The sequence below is a fragment of the Coturnix japonica genome, chromosome 2 (assembly GCF_054131305.1).
Source record: "Coturnix japonica strain WE chromosome 2, WE-NBRP24, whole genome shotgun sequence".
NCBI lineage: Eukaryota > Metazoa > Chordata > Aves > Galliformes > Phasianidae > Coturnix > Coturnix japonica.
Genome location: NC_140664.1, coordinates 127450350 through 127476394, shown reverse-complemented (window position 1 = coordinate 127476394; position 26045 = coordinate 127450350). Strand labels below are relative to the sequence as shown.

General features: G+C 38.4%; 1 protein-coding gene across 34 annotated transcripts in view; it reads left to right on the top strand.

Moving 5' to 3' along the window:
• Positions 1 to 26045, top strand: part of PARD3 (par-3 family cell polarity regulator) — a 424727-nt gene that overhangs the window by 144724 nt on the left and 253958 nt on the right. For all 34 annotated transcript variants that reach the window (XR_014943142.1, XR_014943141.1, XR_014943139.1 and 31 more), the window contains exon 4: positions 18187 to 18365. Coding sequence is in view for 30 of the 34 variants with exons in the window: in XM_085538903.1 (XP_085395029.1) it covers positions 18187 to 18365 (179 nt within the window). In the remaining 4 variants the exon portion in view is untranslated. The remainder of the gene's footprint in view (positions 1 to 18186; positions 18366 to 26045) is intronic.

Genomic DNA, 26045 nt, shown 5'->3' with positions numbered 1-26045 from the left:
GAGGATCATACACTTTCAGGTTGTGTTTGACCAACCTTTTTTACCACTTACTTCAGAAGGGGCTGGAGCATGTCCAGTTGCACTGCTTGATCTCCATTGATTAGGGAGAATCAGGGGTGAGTAGCTCTGAAGTAGGTGTCTGCAACTGTGTGAATCTCATTCTGCAATTCACAGTCTCTAAAAGGAAACTTTTATTTAAAAAGAAAAAAATACTTAATGAAGTAAGATGTTGCCTTAAATATGATCATTTGTACTTCTAGAAGAGGGAAGCTATATGGCATTTTACAAAGCCAAAGACTTCTAAATGTGACTCGGAACAATTTTACTTGTCTCCAGGAAGCTCCAGTGCAGCTGAAATTATGCTTGGGAAGTATATTTTGGTTGTATGTCATGATTGCATATAGTCCCACATTTACTTTTTTTTCTGAGAAAAAAATGACCTCAACAAACTTTAATGAAATTTTATAGTTAAACCTGTAATGTTTTAGGCCTGGAACAGCATATAGTCACTATAGCAGTGGACTAGTAAAGAGGCAACTCTGCTTTTATTGCAGTGCATTCTAAGAACCAAAAAACCAGCAGATAATGCTGCATGGACCAAAAGTCATCCTAGATCTGGGGAAACAAGTGTAACTTGGAACTGACATGTGCTGAAGGTCTTCAGCTGTTTCTGCCTTTCTGTATAGCCAGGTGTCTCTGTGCCACATCCCACAGCATCAGTGTTTTGTGTCTGTCCTGGCAGTAGCACAGCTGAGGGTGTATGCTGGGAGCTGGAAGCTCTTGGTACGTGTGCCCAGCCTCTGAGTGGGAGCTGGGTAACAAACCATTCCTCCAATATCTGTTATTGAAGTAAGGTTTTTGGAGGTCTACGAGAGAGAGTGAGCAACAGCAACTGAGTGTAGTGATCTTTGAACTGATGCATGCAGTTTATTTTTAGTGCACTATAGAAGAATGAAACTGTTTACCAGTTTCTGATAAGCTGGGGATGAGTAGGAACACGTATCTTGTTAACCAGCACTGTAAGAAATAGAAATCAATCTCTCAGCAGTTTTTTATATGTTTTCTCTTTCTTTCTCTGCTTTTGGGCTTTTTGGAACCAAAATCTCAGAAATGTTTTCTGTGTTTGAAAGCTTTTTCCACCAGACAAAAAAGTGACATTAGCTTCTTTTATTCCTATCCATTTTAAGCTCTGATCCTTAAGAGCTTCATTAGATGACACAAGGATTTCAGGTCAAGCACTGCCAGACTTTTAGGATGATTTCCATCTGAAGGGTCTTGCATAGTGAAGTCTCTTGATATTTTATTTAAAATTTAGTTAGGCTCTTGACTCATGGAAAAATAAATAAAAGTGAAGGGCTTACCAGGAGTGCTACGGTGAAAAAATGATGGAACTTCTTTCTCACATGAACAGCGTGACATTTATCCGTGAGAAATATCCACTAAGTAAGCGTATAAAGTTACTGCTCTAGTTTGACATAGTAGGCAATATTTCTCCGAGTACTGTACATACAGATGATTTACCTCTACCTCTGTTTTAAGTTCACCTTTAATGTAATAAAACATAAGCAGACAGTCTTCCCATAATCCTCCTTTCCTGTAGCCCTGTGCTTTGTTGTTTAAAAGGCAGCATTACACTGAAACAAGTACGTAGCTTGGTCAGTATGAAAATAAGAGCGAATTCTCAGCTACAAAACATAGTCACCACCATTAGCTATGGATTTTTTCCAGCAAAGAACAAGAGAGCCCACATGCCACATGTCTGCACCAGTGGAGCAGGATTCCTGGGGAGCAGTGGTGCAGGGCTGGAGGCCATGGAGAACCCTTTGCCCACATGGGGAGCAGGGCTACCCTGGGTATGGGGTGTCAAGGCCTCAAGCCAGCAGAAAAAGGAGGGGAGGGATGCTGAGCTGCTGAAAGCCTCAGAGAAGTGAAGATTGAAGAAGCCTCTGTGACTCTGTATAGCTGTTTGTTTACTTACTTCAACTTGGTTTGCATGTGTCTTGTGTCAGCGACTTTGTCCTTAATTCTGTGCGCCTGCTGGTGGTTCGTTGCTGTAGTGTGGTAACAGCAAAGCCAGAAAGCCAATGGGAGATGCAAAAGACGTTCTTCATTCATTCACATCCTTGTGGGGCAGAGAGTGGCTGCTGCGCTCCAAGAGAATGGCTGCATAGGAGTTGGGTGGGCATGAGGATTCACATGTGGGCTGCCTCTGCTGATGCCCTGGGATCTCCTTCCCATTTTCAGTGACTGTGGGCTGGGGTGACCTGGCTCAGGTCTGCGGCATGGCTCTTGGAAAGTGTGCTCAGAGAGCATGCTAGCTGGTATTTTTCTTATTAAATGAGGTTTAGAGCAGGTTGTAGTACTGATATTTATACACTGGTTACCAGGCATGTCTGCATGCCTGCTGATGTACAAACAAGCTACCGGGAGTCTCATTTCCCTGCATTTTACCAAATGATCTTGTGGACATGAATTCTGTGCATGCGATTCCTGCTAGGGACTGCGATGAATATTCAATCACTCCTCAAACCCTTGAGGCTGTACATCAGCTTCACTCTGCAATCTGTGCCGTGCTCTGTGTGCCATGTACAGGCTTAGGGTTCTGCATCCTCGCAGAGTGAGGGCTTTGTTCCATCCATTTCCATTCTTCTTTTTCAAAGTTGGAATGTTTTATGAAGGGTCAAAAATATTTTTCGCCAAGTATTTTAATTTGTTTTTCTGCTATTGGCTTGTAATCCTCCCCCTCTGTGTTCCAGCAGATGTTTTAAACATTTTCTGGGTACATGTGCTTTCAAGGTTTTTTTCTGAAAATGAAATAGTATTTACCAGGCACTGAGTCCTTGTGAAGCGAGGTTATTTTCCTCTACTTTAAACCTCCCTGTTCTGGCAGATGTCTTGGAGTTCTAGGACAAGAGACTCTTGGTATTTGCTGTATGAAGCACATAAAATTGGTGCATAGTTAGAATTCGCTCTGAAAGGAGCAGAGTTTCCGACCTCTGTGGGAGGAAGGCATTTCACGGACCATGTTTTCTGTAGAGCTTACTAAGTTTACTAAGTAATTAAATCCAGTAATGCATCTTATGCTGTATCAAAAAAGTGATGGCTCTTGTAAGGAAAGGTGCCCTTTCTTTCTTTCTTTTTTTTTTTTTTTTCTTTCTTTTTTTTTTTTAGGGCAGCATATGTCACATATATAGAAAATATAATATTTATTTGATCTTAAAATCACAGCTTTAGTGGGATTGATGATAATTTTCACTCATGGATAGGTGTGCTTTGGTTTTATTTTCATTCCAACCAGTAAAATTAAGGGTATTTGTATCATTTTAGCTGTACCTATGCTTTGCCAGCTGTATTCCAATATAAATTGCTTCCTTATTTCTCTTCCCTTCCTCTCCGCGCCCCCCCCCCCCCCCCCCCCCAACATTTACTTTCCAACACCTGAAGTATCGTTTTTAACAATGAAAAGTAAGGAAATGCCAATGGTAGGGCTACAGCTTAAGGCTCCTCTTGTGCTCTGAGCTTTCTGTCTGTAGTTGCAGAACATGTGATGCTCGGGGTGTGGGCATGGGCTGCGACCTGCAAGAATGTTGGCTGGTGGCACGATGCTGCTTCCTTCTGCTTCCATCTGCTGAATTCCAGATTCAGAAGGCAGGGGAGCTGGGTTAACGTGGTGTTTCACGAACATTTTAGATTTCTGTTCTGAAAATTTCTGTTCATATCAGCCCATGAAGAGAAACGGAGAGAAAAGAAAACAGAAGATATGAAGAATTTAGGAACAAAGGAGCATAAGTCAGAAAAGCAAAAAGGATCTTGTGGCAGGGAATGCTTACCTCCCTGGGGACAAATGAAAATACATAACTGTTTCCTTGATGTTACTTTGCCATACAAACAATTACTCTAGGAGCCATGTAAATGATGCATGACTGTGGAAGAGAGTGAGTTTACTTCTATCCTCCCTCTCTCCCTTTCCTCCTCTTTACAGAATCTGAGATGTGGTCCGTGGCAAAAATGGACAAAAAATAAAGAAAATTGAAAAAAGAAAGGAAAGAAAAACAAAGCTTAAAATAAATGAAAAGAGGGAGAATCCCAAATGATTATGCTTTTGTTATTTCTTAAGTGTTAATCACAAAATGAAAAATGGTATTGTGTGTAATCTTAGATTTGTATAAGTGCATGATGACATTTTGAATTACCTTTCTTGAAACACAAACTGTGGATGTCTCAGACACAGCAGACATTCACTGAATTGCAGAGCTTTAAAAATGACAGTCCTGGGGCTTTGATGGATTCTCTGTCTCCTGAAGTCTTGAAATTAAAGTCAATATTTTTCTGTATTTCCAGCAGAAGTTAAAGACTAAAAGCAGACATTATTGCACCGCGTACCTGGGCTTATATAGGTGTTTGACAGGATGATCACAGGGTGTCTTCAGGATTTGAGTTGTGAGGGTTGTTTGGAGCCTTACCGTGGTGCTGCGGTGTGTGTGGTGAACAATTCTTGTCATACTTGGCCTTGCTCTTTTCTCATTTGACATTCTTGCTCATTTATTTTCCTACATTTTCTTTTTATTTCAGTTGTTGCAGTTTTTCCAGCTGCATTCTTTCTTGCAATTAATCTGTTGGCTCCATCCAGTCCTGCAGCCTTCTCACCCCAGCTTCCCCTTATAGACCTCCAACCTGTAGGCCTCCTGCAAGCCATCCAGCAGCCTTTTTTCTTTTTCATCCATGCCCGGTTTTGTTTGTGGATGGATAGTTTTGGTGGTGATGGCCTTTTGTTTTTCAAACAGTTCAGACTGCAGCTATGGAGCAGCACTGGGTTCCTTCAGCACAGCATGGCCTGAGTTTCTTGCCAGACTTACTGGAGACTGGGCTGCTGCCCCAGAGCCAGGGCTAACATCAGCTCCGAGTTAACGCTTTACGCTTTCTTGACCCGTTAACAGAAGCTAATCTGTTTTGCCTCAGCTAAAAATTGAGCACCTTGAGCCCTTTTCTCCCCAGATTATTTCTCCCCTTTACGGCACTTTGTGGCCAATTGCTGGCCGAACTGCGGAACTATGCCAGTGAAAACTCCCAACGTGGTGTTTGCAAGTGTTCTGCAAGGGTTAATGGGTAGAAAACCAACTTGTACCACTGCCTTTGCTGAGGGCTTCATGCTGTGGAGGCTTGAATACTTGTTGTTGGACCATCAGTGCAGAATGCCTAACTTAACTTACAAATGCAGGTTTATTTTTTAAAAAAGAAAATAGGTTAAAAATGTATGACACCATGGAAATGCAAAGTATTGTTACAGAAGGCAAAAATGATGATGTGAGAAAATAGTGTGAGAAAAGCAGGGATGCCTGTACGCCTAGGTTTTTATCCCTTTGCTTTTACAGCAAAAAGACTAAAAATACTTATGCAATATTAATTCAGGATATACAGCAAATTGGCATTTGGAAGCATTCAATTTTCTTCATAATTGTTCTCCATTCACTTGGCCGATTATCAGTAATTTCAGGGAATTAGAGATGCTCCTTTCATAAGTTTCTAGTGAACTCTTTAGAATTGTCAAACAATAACAAACCTGCCACTTAGGCAGCAATTTTCCCTCTTGCTGTCCTCACACTAATGCTGTACCGCTGCTCGGAAAGGCTAGACAAGCAAAGCAAATCAAGAGACATTTTTTTCAGCCTCATGCTGTTTGTGAATTTTGATCCAAGAGCTTTCTTCGTGTGTTTTGTTCATGCAAAGGCTTTTATCCTCCCGTGTGGTTTGGGAAGGTTGTTTTTTCTTGTTAGTAAGATTTGCAAAAGTATATTTTGCTAAAGAACTTAATACTATATTTTTGTAGATTAAGCTTGAATTTCTTTATTAATCCCCAAATGAGTCCCAAAGGCTTGTAATTTAAAGAGTATGGTGTCCAGGTCTTCCATTTTCCTCAGCTGTGAAATGAAAAGAGAAATAAAATTAAAAAGGAATGAGGTAGGGAAATGCCTTTTTCTGAAACGATGTAACTGCTTCCTTCTCTGCTGCGGGACTGCAAGGAGCTGCACAGCACCCGGGGGTGCAGCTGCTTTTCTCTCCATTGACATGGCAACAGCAGAAGTGGCTGTCCTTGGTCATGGTATCTGGTCCCATCATTGTTTTTGACATTACCCAACAGCTTCTGAGGAACATGTGTGACAGCTTGCTTTGGATGAATTACAGAATCACAGAAGGGTTTGGGTTGGAAGGGATCTTATAGCCCACCCTGTTCCAAACCCCTGTCATGGGTTGGTTCTCACCCACCAGCTCAGGCTGCCCAGAGCCCATCCAACCCAGCCTTGAACACTCCCAGGCATGGGGCACCCACAGCTTCTTTGGGCAGCCTGTTAATCTCGGAAAAATGCAAATACTGGTTTGCTTTACTGGTTTTAATCTGTCCTTCAATTAAATTGCTGTTGTATTCATGCAAAATGCACAGTGCTGCTTAGATTACAAGAATGAAGAAACACAAAAACTTTGGGAAAGCAAGGGACGCTTGATGCTGGCTTTGGAGCTGGGAGAACAAGAAAGGCTTCCGAGAGCCCTTCCTCCCACTGTTTGGCCTTTTCCTCTGAAGCAGAACCCCTCTCCTAGAAGTGCTCTGTGTAGGGGTGGCAGGAACACTCCTCCATTATTAAGGTTTAGATTTGATTTCCTGTATGTGCTTAGTCTGGGCTCCCCTTTAAAAGTTTTTGAAAAGGTTTGAATTTTGTACATGTGTTGTGTGACCAATGGACTGATTTTCTGTGCTCTTTGAACTTTGTGCTAAGGCAAGGGATGTTAAATGTTCATCGGAAATATTTTCAAATGCTTAAAAAATATACAAATCCAAGTCACATCTGAGATGAACTGTGTTATGAATTAATGACTTTTTAAGTAGTTTTACTAATTCTCAAAAAGATTCGTGATGTAATGAACTTGTTCTCAAAAAGCTATTTTAAAACATTAAAAATATTTTTAATGTAAGTGAATATGGTTTATATTCACATAAAGATCTCAACTAAATCAAGTATGTATGTGTATGAATGCGGATTTAGTTTTGTTCTCTGGAGGAGTTAAGAAACATCTGCACGAGCAGTTACTGAGTTTTCTTTTTTAAACAGCCTTTTTGGCTGTAGTGATGAGTATCTTCGTTACTGTTTTAAAAGGTATTTTTTTGCTATCTCATATGAAATATTAAATACATTAGCTTTCATAGTTGCCCTTGGAGTTTACATAAACACAAGCAAGTAAATGATAATTTCACTTCTCTCATCTGCTTTTACATGATATACAATATAGCTATATTTATTGAACACCTCATGTAATGTAAATATACTGTAGTTTGTTAAAATACTTGTGGAGAAATCCGTAGAATAACTCTCAAACTTGAAACTAAGTGCTGCAGAAGAACTGAGCTTTTTCCTGCATTAAGCTCATGGACAACAAGGGGTTGTATGCTGCAAAGGTGCTGCTGATGATCTGAGGTCCTGTAAGTGTTCTCCTGCTCCCCATATATATTTGGTGAGCTTCCACATGCTGTGTACAAATGTCATAAGGATCCACAGGCTGTGATATCTATGTGTTAGAGAGTTTTTAACGCCAGGAAGATTTAGATTCTAATCCTAAATTAGAATGTGAGGAAAAAAAAAAAAAAAAGACGATACTAAGAATTGTTCCTTAAAATCCTTCGTTCTCAAGTGGATTAAAAAATAATTCCATCAGTAAGAGAGATGCCTCTCTTCTCTTTGGCTTTTTTATTACTGTTTTCCTTAAATTTATCTCATTCAAGATAACTTTCTTCTCTTAAGGAGCAAAAGATATCTGGATTGCATTTCATAGAGCCTTTGTGGAGTTTAAAAAACAATTCAAAATTGTGATTTTTTTCTTTTGGCTGTAGTAGTGGTATCTTAGAGGTATGCAGCAAACAGACTGGGTAAGGGAGTCCTACAGGTGCTGAGGACTGGCATATGGGGCAGACTTCCTTTGCCTACTGGCTGTGGCACCCAAAAGCAGACCTGGGTGCCCTCATGCAGAAAGGTAGCTTCTTCTTGCACCTTCCTGCTGACTATTAGGTGGATAGTGACCCCTTGACATTCCTGTTTTGCTGTTGGATATGGTTTTTGTGTAGGCTGAGATTGTTAGCCTTGATGCTGCAAGGTCATATCAGAATGCTGGGCATGCAAGGAGGCATTTTTTTCTGCATTTCCTGGCCTGGATGGTTGATTTAATCTGTTGAGATTCCTCCTTTTCAAGCAACAGCCTTCAATTGTTCATATTTGTGGAAGAGGACGACATAACATACAGTGAATATCCTCTCCTTTTCTCAGCGTATAAATACATTTTGAGTTGCAGAACAATAAACTAAAGAAGGAAAAATCCTTAGTAGTATAAAATGAATATTCATAATTATTTTTTGCAATTAGTTTTTTTTTTTTTGTAAACTAAAAGTATGCCTGCCTTATGTCTCCTTTCTTTGTACAGATAATCTCAAATTGTTGTGTCTTATTATAGGATGATATAAGGAGTGAGGCTTGTGGTGTGGAGACAGCTTGGAAAAGTTAGCTGATGGGAACCTTACAAATTCTGGCACGAATTATATACCATAGTATTTCAGTAAATATCTTCTGTTAGTTCTGGCTGATGCTGTGTCTCCTCTATGAAAGATGATCGTCATCACTAGGCTAGAACCAATCACAAATTGTAATGAAAATTGGCAACTGTAAGCCTGTAAAGTCATTGATCCAAAAATGCATGTCTTTCATGTAGTGAGATTTCTTTTTGAACTTCAGCTGAGGATCTTTTTATTTTGCTTATTCTTGGTTTTGAACTTTTAGGAATAATTTTTGACTCTCTTCAGCCTTAGCAATGTGAAATGAAAAAATAGAAGTGAGAAATCAGTAATTAAGCATGCAGAGTACCGACATGTTTCCAGAGTGAACAAGGGAGGAGGGAGGAGGGAAACTGCTGAAGTTTCTCCAAGGTATAGAGAATATTCTGTGTTTCCAGAAGAGAACAATTCAGGCTCCCTGTTGCTGTGAGGGCTTGGTAAAGTACATGTAAATGCTCAGCTTTGCAGGTATTTAAAGCAGCAGGGAGGTTTCCCACTACTTGTTCAGTTTAGTTTTAAAAAAAGGAGTTATAGTTGATGAGTATGAAACGCTTCTAGTAGGGAAGAAGAATTAAAGCTGTCTATTGGTCCATCACTCCTTGGAGAGGAGCAGATATTCCATTTTATTGTCCCATTGTGGGCATTATCTAAACAATTGCACTAACAACTTCCAGTGTAGTCTAATTTGCCTTACTCCCTGTTTGGCTACTGGGAACACCAGAGATTTTGCAGGAAGCGGTCTTTAGCCTTTAGAGCTAATGAGTAGATTTCAGCTTTTAGTGCTGATAGCAGCTTATTCCCCACTCGTATAATTGGAAAGATCTTGTTTGTAAGTTGTTTGTAAGCCAGTAGGTTTGTGCTGTCCCCTGTTGCCTTTCATGGCTTCCCAGACCACACTCTGACCCACCTCAGCAAAAGGCCAGGCACAACATCACGTTTCTAGCCTAGGCACGGCAGCTCCGTCACTGCGCATCCATCAATGGGAAGGGTTGATGGCATTTCACCTCAGTTAAACACGCAAATACTTGATTTGTCTTCAGGGATTCAGCTTGGTACTTGGAGCTGGATGACGGAAAATAGTGCTCTCACCTGGAGATCCTTGTGCTCTTGAGCTTTGCCTTTGATCTGTGTTAGTTAGTTGAGCTGTGTGGAAGAGCCATCTGCTAAAAATAGTTATCTGAGCATGTGGGATGATATGACATGGACTTTTCCTGGCATTGGTTAAACTCTTTTGCTTGTCTTGGTCATCAGTGGCAGCTCTTAGCTCAGTGAAACATTAACGCACGGGGATTTGATAAGCTTTAATGAGAACATGTTTCATGAGTGTACCAACATGTTTCTAATAATCCTAGTAAATGTTTCTGTCATGGAAACAAGAACAAGTGCCATTAAGATTACAGAAGCTGTTAGTCATTTTTAATAGTGTTCAGGACTGTGTACACTATATCTTGTTATGAAAGTTCTTTCCAGTTTTTTTGTTTTTTGTTTTTTGTTTTTGCTGTGTCAGAAACTAAGAAGTGGGCAGTAGTACCTGTTCCTTCCCATGTCTTTTGTTCATCTTTTTTTCATCTTCAGTTGCATATAGATTTGAAAATATACACATAGATCATGTTTGATTAAAGTGTTTTAATTTATTGCAGTAAAATCTTCTTGGTTGTCGTAACTATCATGCTTCTGTAAAAATCTGTCTCAGTAAGTTCTGTCATGAAGGTATGTGGATTTTGGGCAACAGGTGTTCGGATCCACCTGCTGGTACTGGTACCCCAAAAGTCTTGCCTTCAGCTGCCTCACAGTGGTCCGTGAACTGCATATAATGTGTTCATCTTCATGTCTGAAAAACACTCAGTTGGCTTTTTGATTATTTTTTTAACTTCTCCAAATGGAGCGAGGCTGGAGCTTACTTTGCCCCGTTGGTATGTGGAGAAGGTGGGCTGGGTACTCAGTGTCTGCTCCATGTAGGGAAGGCTTTGGAAGTAGGCAGATGCACCAGATTAGCATCCAAACACTTTCAGAGATGGAATATTCATCTGATAACTAGCTAAGAAATACCTGTTCCATTACTGTTTCAAATGTATCCAGGGTAAACAACGTTCTTTTATAACTCATTTGTGGCTTAAGGATTTAAGATACAAATATCATCCTCACTGCCATCTGTTCTTTACCATACCCTATATACATGCTGACCTATTCAGTGATGGTTGTGCTGTGATGTTTTTACCAATCCACGTTTGTTTATTTCTAAAACCCAGCAGAAAAGCTTTATATTTTCATTCCCTTGCTGTGCCAGTGCTGTTTGGACAGCCTTGATAGGTAGGGCTTCCCTCCATGTTGGGACAGGAGTGCAGCAGTGCTGTGAATGGGCAGCCATGATGCTCCTCTAGGGCCATGCAAACCTTTACAGTTTGAAAAGTCAACCAGCTCTGTATATCAGGATCCAGTGGTTGCTATGTTGGGATCTGAGAGAGAGTAGGGTGGGAGAGAAATTCCTGCTCCAGCTTTTTAAAGCTTTGTGTAACAAGAGGTCCCCTGCCAATTGCACGCACACCTGCTGAATTACAATCCAGCTTATCTAACTCCTTGGAATCTGGATGTGATCCACATATGAATTTCCACCTCATGCAGGAGGTGATGTATGAGGCTGTGTCAGCAACAGATGTTGAAAGAAAGTTTGATTTTTAGGAAAGTCAGAACTGAAAATAGGCTGAAGAAGCTGACCACTAGTTTTGAAGTAATATCCTGCATTGCAGAGTATTGGCACATTTTTCCCACCCCTGTTACTGCTACTTTCCCTACTTTCTTACACTACTTTCCCACCCACTGCTGTTTTTCTCTGATTGAAACTCACTCATGAAAGAACCACGGTGTGTTCTCGTTCTTCCCCAGTTTTTAATTCCTTTTTCCAGGAAAAAGTTGGATACTTCTTCTCTAAGTGAATGCCTTTACAATCCCACAAAAAGAATTTAGACCACATGTAACATACAGATTTCAGATCATGGTAATTATTCTTACTAACAGTAGCATTTCTAGTGTTCAGTTTTAGGGGATTTTTCAAAATTGTAGCAAGAATAATAATATTTAGCAACTTGTTTGGTGTTACCAACTCAAAGTAGTTAGGAATTTGCTCTTGTCATTGCAAACTCCTGCCTGTGCAGCAAAATTACTTTTGAACGAAGATACAGGAATACAATTTTTAGTATAAAATAGCTAGAACTAAATATCAGTAAGTCTTATTAGCTAGGCTTACTCTTTGATGTAAGCAAAAATATTTCAGAAGTATAAAGTTGATGACACTTCTACTGTCGTATGAATTTTTGAAGAAAGAATGAGCAGAATTCTATTTGAGAATAATTAGCCACATCTTGGGGCCCATAAGTGCATTCTTCCTAGATCTCTGGCAATGGTATGAAAATAGGTAACAGGATAATCTAGAATGATATGAGAAAAGCCTCGATGAATGCACTCCCAAAACTTAGACTGCAGCTCATTAAAACATACTGAAACATAATTTTTGACAGAAATGAGTAGAACATTTGTAAGATCTGACATTTTTGTCTTTTCTTTTGGCATGCAAAGATATTTGCATTTAAAAAAAAAGCCCAGAGAAAGGAAATGGAGATAGTGTACGTAATTAAATTTTAATTTCAGTTTTAAAGATCTTTCACTAATTAGCTTTAAAAGTCAGTGTCTGAGTAGATTGAGTTTCAAGGTGCAATCATCTTTTTCTTCCTGGATATCAGTATTCAAAAGTAAGAAGAAAGAATATTAAAGAAAGAAGGAAGACTGTTATTTTAAGCCTTTCAAGGATTTAACATTACTTTGTTATTAAAATGTCTGTGGCATGTTGTTGTTTTCTTATTTTTAAATTTAAAGTCACTGAGCAGGCATGGTTAAGAAAATAGAAAACTTAGATTTTACTAGAAGAAATTGAAAACGATACTAAGTCAGTTATGACTTTTTTGATGGATTGGCTGCATTCTTTTTACTGTCATCCATTCTTCCGCAGATGATGACATTTCGACACTATCCTGGATGGTTTCTGAACAGTGTAAGACCAGAATAATAGTTACAAAAATGAACAGCAATCGAGAATTAAGGTAGAGGTGAAGTTATGTATTGCTTAACACCGTGCAAAAACCATGGGAAGTGCTATAACCATGTGTGACGCATGAAAGGAAAATATAGATTTGTGAGTGAAAGAGAGATTGCTAGTAACAGAAGGATAAATCTGGGGAAACAATAAGTATAGAGAAGACTTTTTTGTGGCTTAGATTTTCACCAGTTAGAGAATATTCATTTTGAGAAATGTTGTAAATTCTTTGTTAAACGGTAGTTACATAAGTGGAATGGATTTCTGAGGGATAAACAGTGCTCTGCACCAGGAGAGCGTGAGTGTTACGTGTAAGTTTTTCCTTTGCTGTTATTCCTAAAATTTTGTTTCTGAAAAGATCTGTAACTGGTAGTGTGTGGCTACATGGTGCTACCATTGTGCATCCCTCCCAGCAGTGCTATCCATATTCCATACATGAGTTTGCTTACAGGAAAGTTTACACAATTGTCCAAGGAGTATTTTACCTCCTGGAACTGCTTATCATTTTAATATTTTTTTCTTTTAAAATTAAAGTTGCCTACTTTTTGATTTGTACTGTTTTGTTAATCTTGAAGAGAAGTGCTGGCTAATGTTCATTGCCTTTAGGTTTAATGCAGTCTGTAGATACGTTCACAGTCAGTTGGTTTTTTTGTGTCTCCAACTGCTTTTCTTCACTCTGAAGAGAACAAGTGTTGAAAACCTGAGTTGTAGTCCAGCTTGTGGCAGCCTCAGCGATCTTTGGAAGTCATTATCATCTTGCCTCTGGAGGCTTCCAGGAATGAAAGTTGATCAGCTTTGGGGGATCTGAGATTTCAGAGGTCATAAGGGATGTTTGTGTGTTGCTGTGCCCAGCAGAGTGGAACAAGGAGCTGGACTGGGCCCACTGAAATTCGAACCATTGCCCTTGGAGCTGTGTGAAACTGCATGCTAATCTGAATATTTGTATCAGATATTTCAGTTAAATATTCATGAAATCTTAGCTTGTACTTTCAAGTACTTTAAGCTGAAAGAAACAGCCCCGTTCTCCAGAGTCCCAGGATAGACCTAATTAATCATTTTTCTTGAAGGACAATGTGGACTCGAGTGCTAGGATGAATTGGCTGGGTTGCACAGGCAGGGAAGCCATTCAGTCATGTCTCCTATCATTAAACCACTTCACTGTTGCTGAGGTTGTATGTGTGTCTTGTGTATGCAACGCAACGTACATAGTGCACGTTTTCTTCAAGACGCTGTCTAACCTGAGAAATATCTGTGGTGAAACATACTCTTTTCCACAGAGGTTTTTTGCTTTTACTGAATCATTGTTTTCCCTGAGAAAACTCATGTGAGTGTGGAGAAAAAATAGTCTGACTTAGGTCTGCTAATCAGCTTTGGGCCTGATTGTGTGAGGTGGACAAAAACAGCCTTAAGTCTATTTCTTATATCAGTGTCTTAAACTCACTACACGCCAAACTGCAAACTGCCGTGACAGTGAGGAACTGAAACATCAGCTCAGATCTTCACAGTGTTAAATTGTCTTGGCTATGCTGTACCCATCCATCCATATGTATATATATATATTTCCCCAGTCATTTCTTAGAGGAAATTGGTGAGAGAACATAGATATATTAGCTTTGCACTGAAAGACCACCAGCCTTTGCAGTGCATGGTTGCAGGCGAGATGAAGCATACGGCTTTATGGATGAAATTTGCCAGATCCTCTCATGCTTTTGCTCGTATGCTTATTTGAAAATCAGAAAAGGTGACGACCCTTTTAAAATAAAAATGGAATTGCTGGCAGGAAGGAAAGGTACAACTCTGTGTTCCTAGCATTTAAAGATGGTTATAAAATGTACATCGACTGTTTGTATAATTTATAGTGAAACTGCTGTTGCTTTTAATAAAATGAGACTTGCAGTCAAAGTTTCATGGTTATGAATGTGAGCATTTTGTTACCCAGCTTGGATTTATCCTACAAATATCCATTTTCTAACATAACTGTGGCCATATACATAACTTAATGGGATTCTCTGTCACACATAATTCTTTCTCAAGTTCCAGTGTTGGACTTGTTGCTGAATACTTAAAGTCCTTGAATATGGCTCAAGAACTGAGTTAGTGGTGGCTTTCATGATTTTTAATTTAATTTTTTCCTTAATTCTTAGACTTTTAAAACTTCCTGTAATTCATTATTAGATTTAACATTTCAAGTGCTTATTTAAAAGGCACCTTAGCTGCAGAAGCGAATCAATATTTACAGTGCATTAGTGCCACAGAGAATTTGAAGCCTTGTGATTAGAGTTCATTGCTGTTTTATCCACTCTTCAAAGAAACCACAGACTTCAAACAGTATCAGCCATCATCCTGAAATCAGTGACATTGCATTGGTCCCATACATACTTCATCTAGTGATTTAATTATTAAGTTCCTTTCCTTTGATTTTTCTTTTAATATTTTAAAGGATATCCTCTTCAAATCTATAAATTTAAGTAAACCAGAAGATTGCAACCAACAGTATATTGGTAGAAAAATCTGTTCTGTATATGCTTTTTTATTGTTGTTTTAACAGACAGTACAGAAACCTTTCAGAATAGAATTGAAGAGTACAGGAGATTATATTTAGAACTTGTGGTTAACACAGCATGAGTAAGATTTAATTCCTGGATTAATACCTGATGAGGTATTGTCCATTGCCAAGGAGCAAACACTAAAGCTCTCTCTGTTTCTCTCATTCCAGCATTAACAAAAAAATAATAAAAATTACCATCTGTCTGTTTCTAGTTTCACCATGAAAATGTGTAGAGGCAGAACACGTAAATGAATGCCTTTTATAAATCACTTAATTGTGAATTTTGTTTAGTAATACAAGTCAGATTTCCTTATCTACAGAACTGTTTTCATAAGGAACAATTAGAAATGATCAAGCTGTATCTTTGTATTGACAGAACTACATTTTTGAGAGAAGTGTATGATAAATGCCTGTAGGTGCATCAATAGCTAGCCTTAATAAAATGACACGGGCCATACTAAAGGTAGCTCATTACCAAAGAGATTTTTTTTAGGGAAAATCCTCTCATTAGTGTTTTCTTTAGAACATTCATATTTGCGAATTCTGTTGCATAGTCAGCTTTATGTATTGTGTGAAGTCTCTGACACTTCGCATCATTCAAACTCTGATGTTTTAGCTATGAAGAAAAAGCCAACTCAGACGGAATTTCTCTCTCTTCTCCAGAATTACTGACCATTTTCTTCCTTTATTTCTTGGTTAGAAATTCAGCTTCTCCTCTTACAGAAGTTCACTGAACTGAACTTTTGTTTTGTCAAGTAATTTGAAGAAAGAGTGTAAAAAAGAAGAACATTTTGCATTCGCTGTGCTTATATATATATAGATGTAGGAGCATAAGGAGTAAGTGAACTCATGTTTGAAAATTATAGTTCCCTGTTGTAGGGTGGGTAGCTAAGGCAAGCAGGATAATATTCATGGGCTGCTGCTTGGAACAAATATAGATTGGTATTTTTCTTAAGTGGCACACTCATAGTTCAGACCTTCTTTCTTGACCAGACTAATCCAATAAATGAGAGTGTATGTTCGGAGCTAAGCCAGAAGCACAGCCACTGCTGTTAATGGGTCACTTCATTATGCTCTGTGCTGTTGTTGCCAGTGACCACAGCTGTGGCACCTTTGTTATATAGATCTCTGGTGATTTGATAGTGTACTTTTATTATGTTTACTATCTAGAGGGAAATGAGGAGATTTGCCTTCAGCTGCTTCATGAAACTTGAAGTAGTTGAAGACAAAACAATCAAAACTCTCAATTATGAGTTTTATTAGTATAGACTGAGTAATCAAACTCGAAGTAGAAGTTGACTCAGAAGACCATAAATAATTTTCTGCATAATTAATGGGATCTTTCCTGAAATATTATTTTATTCACTCCTTGTTGCATTATACTTTTATATACATGTTTATAGAAGAAAAATAGAATTCTTTGCTAGAAAGAAATTATCTCTTGTGAACATCTTTGTAATGAAAATGAAAAAATAAAATAAAATCAGAGGAAATGGAAATAATGCAGTGTTTGTAGGAAAAATACCAATTAATCCTCTGTTATCCTTGCTTACCAGGTTGGACTTGAAATGGAACGAGTGTTTTGGTGTTTTGCCATGTACAGCTTGTGCATATCTCAGCAGCATGATTCCTGATTGTTCTGAAAAACCTCAGCTATGCATATTTTTTTCTTTTTTTGTGTAGCATGATTTACCATATTCCTCTGTGTGTTTATAATGCCATATAAAATGAGATTTTGTATTTTAATGTTGTTGTATGTAGGTTTAATATAAAAACATTGTAAAGCTTAAGACTAGTCACTTCTCAGACTGCTACCACTATGTTTTCCTGATGGTATTGGGAGACATGAACCTTCACCTTCTTCAGGAAATATTTGATCGTGGCATTGAAAAATAGTCCTGGTTATCATTCTCAGCTGTTGGCCATTGTGCCTTTCCTGGTGATTCTGCTGCTTATGTTGCCATAGTTTTCACCTTTTTTGCTTTGCATTCAAGGTTCTCGGTGTAGCAGTAAAGAGAAATAAGGCTGATAAATCACATCACCTCCTTTTTGGTGTTGAGTGGGAGAGTGCTAAGAGGTCACAAATGCCAGCAGTCAAACTTCTGTTTGGGCACAGACACTACAGATGTGTGGATATTTATTGTAGGATAATAAATGAAAATGGAAAAATGAAGTTGTATTTCAAGAGAAACTAATGTGCCATCAAAGTTTCCAAAACTTTGACCTCCACATATATTACAAATCCCTTTCTTTTTCTGCCTACCTGTCTGTTGCATGGTTTACTACTAATGAAATCTTTTTCTCCTGTCAGTTATACTAGTTGGAAAGCTAAGGGAAATGGGATAGATCAGCACAGATCTTGTTTCAGCTATCAGGAGAAGGAAGAATGCAGAGCAGAAAATGATCACTTCCTTGTGTTCTGAGAAAAGAACAGAACAGATACTTCCAAAGCTGAGGAGGCTGCCTTTCCCTGCAGATAGGCTGCTCTGCCATCTCTTGCATGCTCCGGCTGGTGGTACCCACACTACAAGCATGTTGTGGGGGTGCAGGAAGTGTAATCTTAGTCCACTCCTGGTTTTGGCATGAGACTGTTTGTCTACTTGCTCTTTACATTTATGTTACTTCAGTCAGTTGTTCAAGCTTAGGTGGTTTTTGTGTTTTTCACAGCAACCAACAGATGGTAGCGATACCATTTTGTACTTATCAAACCAAAGAGCTGTATTAGGGTAAGAGTTTTGTTTGGCTCTTGTTTCCTTCTTATATGGTCAAGCAGCGAGACTGTGGTTTTAAAAGAAGCAGACCTTGTCCTTGAGGAACTATGCTGGGTCAGTAGCCACATACTCTACAATATCACATTTGGCCAAAACCACCCATCCAGAGCTTGAAAAAAATTTTCTTTCCTGATGTGAAAAACATTTTAAATCTAGTCAGTGTTTATTTACTGTCTGTTTCATTCTTCAGATATGCCTCTTCATGTACGGCGGAGTAGTGACCCTGCACTGATTGGCCTCTCAACCTCTGTAAGTGATACAAATTTTTCTTCAGAAGAGCCTTCACGGAAAAACCCCACAAGGTGGTCCACAACAGCGGGCTTTCTCAAGCAGAACACCCCTGGCGTACCCACTACACACGACAGAAAGGTATATTTTGGTATATTTCTTTACTCCTCTTCATTCAGTAAATGTGAAATGTGCATACATTTTGACTTTTCTTTTTGTCCTTCTCTTAATGGGTAAATGTGCATTTCCTGACCTTGTCCAACCACACTATCAGCTGAACACAGTTTCATGTGTACCTTTTGAGGAAGCCCTTAGTGATACCCACAGCAGGCATTACAAATGTTTGATTTCACCATTAATTGCCACCGAAGCTCTGATTACTCCTTATTCTGCCAATTGGACCTAAATACTGTCACATGTTTTCTTTGAATGCAAATAGTCTCTATAATGATTTCCACTGATCTCTGCAGAAGTCCTAATGTCATTGAATAATCTTCATGCCTACAGCTACTCTGACTCTGTCTTTCTGACACAGCAATGCTAGTTTTCATTTTCCAAGTCAAGTAAAGCAAAACAAAAATTACAAACCCTATCTCTCTTTGTTAATGTTATTAAAACTAAAACAGTTTTATGTGCCTGATATTTGCTTCCTTTTTTTTTTTTCTTTTTTTTTTTTTTTTCTTTCTTTCTTCTTCTTTCCAATGTCGTTTCAGTATCTCTACCTGCACTCTTCTTTAAGTAGAGTTGACCAAAATGCAGGGTCTTTATCTTTAGGTCTCTAGGTCTCGCCTTGATCAGAATTTTGGGTAGGTAAAGGTATATCATTACTTGTGCTGGTGTGACACAGAAGTGTGTGTTGATCTGAAAAGTATTTCATAGTATTCTGATCTGGAGGAGAAAAGTGATAATCCCTTTGAAGTGTTACTATTTTCAGTTAATTTTTCTGAAATGATAATGAAACTGCACTTCATTACTCCACTAGCATAGATATTGGAGAGCCAGACATAGCATAATCAGATTTCTTTTAGTATGTGAAGTTAGCAGAAATTGGAGAGTTGAACAGCAGCTGATCTTTCACACTCATGTTCTTGCATCATTAGTTGTTCATTATGAACTTGCTCACGATTTTCATGAAAATATTTGATGTCTACTGAAGCATGGTGACCAAAATGGAAAGGAAAACATGTGATCTCACGTTGTGATGGGAAGCTAGCGACAAAGGAATATTAAATCAGGAAAATGGTGGAGAACTAATGTACATTTGTTAGCACAACAGATATTGTTAATGTTTATACTGTTGGTTTTTTTATATCTTATTTTACACACTGTATACATCAGTCCTTCAAATAGAACTGATTGCTTTGTAGGTTATTTTTAATAGATAAGATGCAGTAAACAACTGCAATTGAATAATAATTGCTTGTACACCATATGTTATGAATATTCACTGAGTGAATTTGTGCTACATTGTTTGTATTGCCAGCATCTTGATTCCGTCGTGTTCATCAAGATTTATTAGTGAATCCTATTTCTTTTAGTAACTGATATTAACAATTCTCCTTTCATATCCCAATACTAGCAGCAAATTCATTTGCATTGTTATTCTAAAATTCATTATTTCCTCTACATTTAAAGAATCTATCACGTACCCAAATACTAACAGGGAATTTTTGAAGTATATTTAGGTCGTTTGAACTATAATGACTACTCAATACTATTTGTTTTCTTAAGCTACTCGGAATAACAAAAAGAGATGGCTGTGCTTTGTTTCAGATTGTTTCACTGATTATAGATGACACAGACATCTCAAGCAAAGCAATGAGAACAATCTTAATTTTCTGCTCTGTGCATTGGGCTTGAGCACCCATATATCTTTTGTGGGCGGTTGGCACTACGTAATGTTTTTACTGCATTTCCTTTTCTTGACAGCACAAGAACATATGTTCTTGGGCTGAGATTTGCAGCACAGTTGTAGGTTAGCAACTTTACCCCAGCAATATCTATATGTCTCTCACAGAAACAAGAAAAGGGTTTCTGGGAGAGTTGCCAAAAGCTTCATCCACCTACTGACTCTAAGAAGTGACATTACTTTCAGCCCGTCACCTCTAAAGAGGAATAATTGACAGGTAGAAACTCTGTCCAATTTTTGGTGGAATTAGCAGAGAGAAGCTGCATGTATCTGGCAGAAGGGATTTATTTCTCAGGGGCAAGTGAGAGAAGGCTCCTCACTGGTGTTTATTTCATTTTGGGTAAGAACAATTTGAAATGGCAGGAAAATGGGCAGATGCCCAAGATTAGATGAAATTAAGAGGAGAGAGTGCTGCCATGCACTGAAGGCTGTGAAGAGCCAGGACATATGCCAGTAGTTCCGGGCACATAAAAAGAGATAAGGGCACCAGGAAAGAGGAAAAATACGGGAGAAGGATCGTGTTGATGAAGTTACAGTGCCTTTATATATTAGGATGGAAGTGATTTCTCATTTGTTTTTCATATCCCTTTATTGAAAAGAAAAATGTTTATTCTTGTGATATGTCAGTGCTCTCTGTGCTTCCTTTGAATTGGAATTTTGACTTTTTCCTGTGTTGTCCGGTTGTACTTAAACCTTGTAAGAGCAGCTTGAAACCAGACGCTTTCTGTCTGAAACCATTGATGCTTTCTATCCAATAGTGCTCATGTGTTTGAAGAATTATCGTGATTATGGATTTTTAATACAAGTTATTGTAATATTGGAGGCTGTAGTCAGCTCTGTAATTCCTGACCTCTTCCTTCTGCATCCTCCTGACTGGTCTCAGTCAAATGATAAAGTCTTCTCCTCTGTGCAAGTATTTACAAAGTCAGCTCATGATCATCAACCATTTTCTTAGGTAAATTCAGTTCTCAGGATTCTTTTAAAAGTGAATATTAAAATAACTTTCAAATAGAATTTTGTGCTTGAGACATATCTGCATTACATAGTGATTCAGAGCTTGGCTTAATCACGTTTCTTGCTTCCTTGAGCCATTCTAATGAAACAAGAAATCTCTTAGTAAAAATATCTTCTCAAAGGCCTGCAGTAATACCTGATTTGCAAGCTGTAATTTTGTTTGAATTTTATTGAACTGTACAGTTGAACAGACTGTATGCAGCTCAGGTGCACCAGACGTGGTTCCTTCCATCACAGTAGAAAATTTTTTTGATGTTTTCTTTTCTGAATAACTGTTAATTTGGCTCACAGTCTTAATAATGTAGAATGAAAGCCTACTGGCTTAAGTAGCTGCCCTTAAAACAAGAGCTGCAGTAATGAAAATTGTGTTTCCTTTCCCTTAGATGTTTGTGTTAGTGTACAAGAACATAAATGCAACAACCAGATATGTTTTCTCTTATAACGACTGTGAGTTAATTATCTCCCCCCACCCCACCTTTATGATTTTCTTTTTTTTTTTTTTTTAAATTTGCACCTGTGTTTGTGATGAAGAGTTGCATATTATTTCAAATTACTTATACTGCTAATTTAGTTAATCTGTATTGCTTGAGACAGGGATATAGCATGACTATGTGGCTTATGAAAAATTTCCCACGGTGACTTTTCTGAGTTTGATTCATGTATTGTTGCATCTGAGATAACAGCAGTGGTATAGCATAAAGAGGCAATAATGTACGCTGATAGAGAGCAATGGGAGAGAAAAATGATTGTGCATGGGCTTCTGTGCCTCTCTCGCTCCTGGATTCACCCACCTGGAGCAAAGCAAATGGCATGCAACATGCTCTGCAGGGTGGATCATCAACAGCAAACACATAGCTGAATATACTTGGCACATCAGTTTTTTCCCTCTTTTTGCCTTTGCCATTTAGTCAGCAGCCAGGTTTTTTGCTGGTCTGTTTATGTAGGTTTCCCACATCTGTATATGAGGTTGAGAATAGCCATGCCTTGTAGGAATAACTGTTTTTAGGATATGCTTTTTTCCTGCTTAGAAGCCTTATCTTTATGGGCTCCATAAACTGCAGAGAAAGAAGTCTAAGCCATGTAAGAATGACCTAAATCTCATGTAGTGTCAAATCCCTTAACTATAAAGCTTTGTGTTTCTCACCATCCCCTCTTGCAGAATTTTTTATTTCTTATTGGCTTGAGACAGATATATACACATATTCAAATTATTGCATTTAAATTTTTTTCCTCTGAAAGATGCTGTGCCTCTAAATCTCTTTATAAACAGAATGCAATTTTTATTTTCTTTAGCCACAAAGGAAAAAAAAAAACATGTGTGCATTATATGAGATGTATATGCCAAACAAAAATGATCTGTCCATGTCGAGATCAGATTCAAACTGAAAACTGGTTTCATTTAGCTTTGAGTCATTTTGAAAATGGCGTAGTGAAATGTTGTTGTCAGAGAGAGAGGAATAGATATTTAAAAAAGAAAACAGGCAAAAAAAGTTATGTGCACCAGTTTTCTTTCTTTGCGTAGAAAATCATTGCTGGTAGCTTATCATGTCATGATAAAATAGTATAGAGCAAATGCACCCAGAGAGAGTGCAACATAAAATAAACATAGCATGTGTTACTGTTTTCCTGATGTGTGTAAAATTCACGAGTTTCACAGGATCATAGAATAGCTGAGGTTGGAAGGTACTGCTTTAGGTCGTCTTGTCCAACCACTCTGCTCAAGGTGATATCAGTCAGATCAGGTTGCTCAGGTCTTTGTCCAGTCAGGTTTTGTATACATATATCTCCAAAGTTGAAGACTGCACCACCTCTCTGGGCAATCTCTTCCAGTGTTTGGTGACCCTTATGGATATACTTGTATTTCAGTATGTACCCGTTGACTCTTGCTACTTCACTGCTTACCACTGAGAAGAATCCGGCTTTCTGCACAAAGTAATAGTTTGGTGCCATAAGAATTAAAATCTCAATGGAAAAACTCAGCATTTCTGACATTCAAAATGTCGCATGTTGAGAATGGGAGATATAAAATGAAAAATCCTTGTCTGGTGCACAGAGAGATAACAGAAAATGTGTATCACTGGATTTTGTACTCTACTGTTTGCTGGGTACTACATATATGAATAATTCAGCTGTTTGAATAGAAAAGTCATTTGTGACCAGACTTGCTAAGAAGTAGGGAAAAAGCCAATAAGCAAAATAAACAATCCAAAGTGAAATTACAGTTTTCTTCATCTCTTGTTCATTTACCCTTTTTTTTTTTTTTTTTTTTTTTTCCCTTTCATTTTTGTGAGATATCAATTTGTAAAAGCCCACCTATCAAATTTCCTCTCTGCTCCTCAGAAGATTATTAGTGCAAGATTCTGGAAAGATCTGAGAGCTTGTGTTTCGTTTGCACTTTGCTCTGAGGCTGAGCTAGTGTGCTGATCACTCTCAGTCTCTGTTGTTCATCAGTAAAGTGGGAAGAATAAGTCATTTTCTTCCAGTGCTTTGCTACCCCTTCTCCTTGTGTGATGGGCTTGGGTGAGCAGTGTCTGGTCAGCACGTGAGAGAACACAGTGCTAAGAATGCTAAGGGGATCTGAGTGATTGAGTATCTTCCTGGTGATGGAGGAGTGTTGGAACATGTACAGGATGTTTATAGTTTTCCTTCAGTAGCAGTGGTATATAGCATTTTTCAGAGAGGTGGTGAAAACTATACTGAAGGCACGGACTTCTCAACTACAGAAGAATATAAGTTGTAATGAATGACTGACTTTTACTCTGCCGTTCATCTAAGTGTACATATACTTGTAAATTTCCATGTTCAAAAGTTCATCTCCGTTTCTTTCAATTTTTTATGTTACTGTAGCTCTCCTTGGGCTGGAGGGTAAAATAAAAAAAAAACCAAGGGCCTGAAATAGTAGCTTGATGAAAGATTGAATTATGAAAGAAAAGGAAAATTAGATTGGAAGTTCAGGTTTAGTCATTTTATTTTTAAATTTTATAGATTAGAGATGCACAATTAGATCTCAGTTTTGGACAGTTTTTATCTATAAAGTTGTAACCCAGAGTTGTGTGTTTAAACCATATTTGCAGTATACACTAAATGTTCCTGCAGATGCATACTCATACATTTACCTATCTGCCTTGTTTTCATATTACCAGGGCTGTATATTGATGCAAAGCAAGTCCAAAGCAAATCAGTAAAATTCAAAGTACAAGCTACACAGCAGGCATGGCTTTCCTGCAGTGTCCTGATGTGAGTCTGAGCAGTGCCAGCAGTGATTATTTCAGCCTTTTTTTGCTGTGTTTGTTGTTTTTTTAAATGAATTTAAGTCATCATGCAATGAGTACTAGTCATGCAAGAAAAGTAGTCTCAGAGTAGTGTGATTGAGGGGAAAATGTTGAACTTCACCAGGTGGGAATTAAAACTAGAACAGTCTACTCACCTACTGGGCTTCTGTTAGGACTGAATTTGGGTCTGAAACAAATGCTGCTTGTCCTTCATTGGTTAAGTCATCAGGAAAGAGTCTGGCTGAGGCCTGAGATGAGTTTATAAGTCTGAGGAGTCAATTAATCCCTCAAAGTTGAGTGCTTTCCTGAGAGGTCTGCTGAGTCCCCTCTATATATTGTTAAATAGGGCAATTGTGGTTTTAGTAAGGGCTGATAGGGGAGAGACTAGTGGTTGTAGGGTAGGGAGGGCACAGCTGCTGCCTCCAGGCTTTGCTACCGCCTGCAGGCCTTGCTTTGCTGCCACCTGGGCACCGCCCCACTGCTTTGGTCAGAAGTCACTGCTGTTCTCTGGTCATCTGTTAATACAAGGAGGACACAAACACTAAGTTTTCTTAGCTTGAGAAGCTATCGTGGTTACCCTGTCCCCTTCACTGCATTTTTGTTGTTGGCCTGCAGGTGCAATTTTCTAAGCATAAAAACAACCATAGAAACTTTCAAATATTCATTTTAGAGGTATGCCTTAAAGCATTTACCTGCACTTATCAGGATAGTACTGGCAAGTTATAAGCTTTGCTTCATCCACACTTCCATGGCAGATGCCACTCAGTCAGACTGCCTGTCTGCTGTCCTGCTGTCACATGGGAACAAAAAGCACTGTGGGGAAAGTTCCACCTTTAATGCCATACCGCCAACATCTGTCTCTGACGTCACAGGCCAACATCATAAAATATGAGGCATTATTTTGTGAGAAGAGGAAACTGCTTTCAAAGTATGATGTGTACAGGAAGAACTGTAGCTTCATAGCCTTTTAAGCTGACTGATTCATTTATTTTTCTTTAAAATGATGCTATGGAAAACAATGCCTTTTTAGCATTCTTTCAAGAAGCTTACAGAAGTAAAACCCAGTTTCAGAACTGTAGTTACAAAATAACAACTATCACATGCTACTTTGGTTGCTTAGCATTATGTTTTCTGAGGTTTTATTGTGAGAATAGTAAATAAAGAGTGAATTGATTAGGAAGCGTTTTTTCCTGTCTCAGTCTGAGAAAAATCAAAACACCCTGCCTAATAAGTTTCAGTTTTCTGTGTTTACCTGCAAAGATTGTTACATTTTTTATTTTCCTTTGTAAACATGAGAGATCAACAGAATGATTTGGATATGCAATGAGACATAGTTTAGTTTATTCCTAACCTAGGCCATTTTCTTTGGTACTGTATAGCTTCATACAGCACCAGGTGTGCAGGAAATTGTCTATTCTTCGGGACCTCTGCTCACTGCTGTTTTTCAGGTCGGTCTTTCCTTGTCAATCAAAGGACACCATTGAATATATGAATTGGAATTGCATAAGTTTGGAAATTTCTGAACATAAAATGATAGAACTTAGGCATAACATTGGCTTTTAAATTGTCTTTCTCCTCATGGGCATCTAATGAGCTATTATCAATGCATAACAAATTAATTCAATT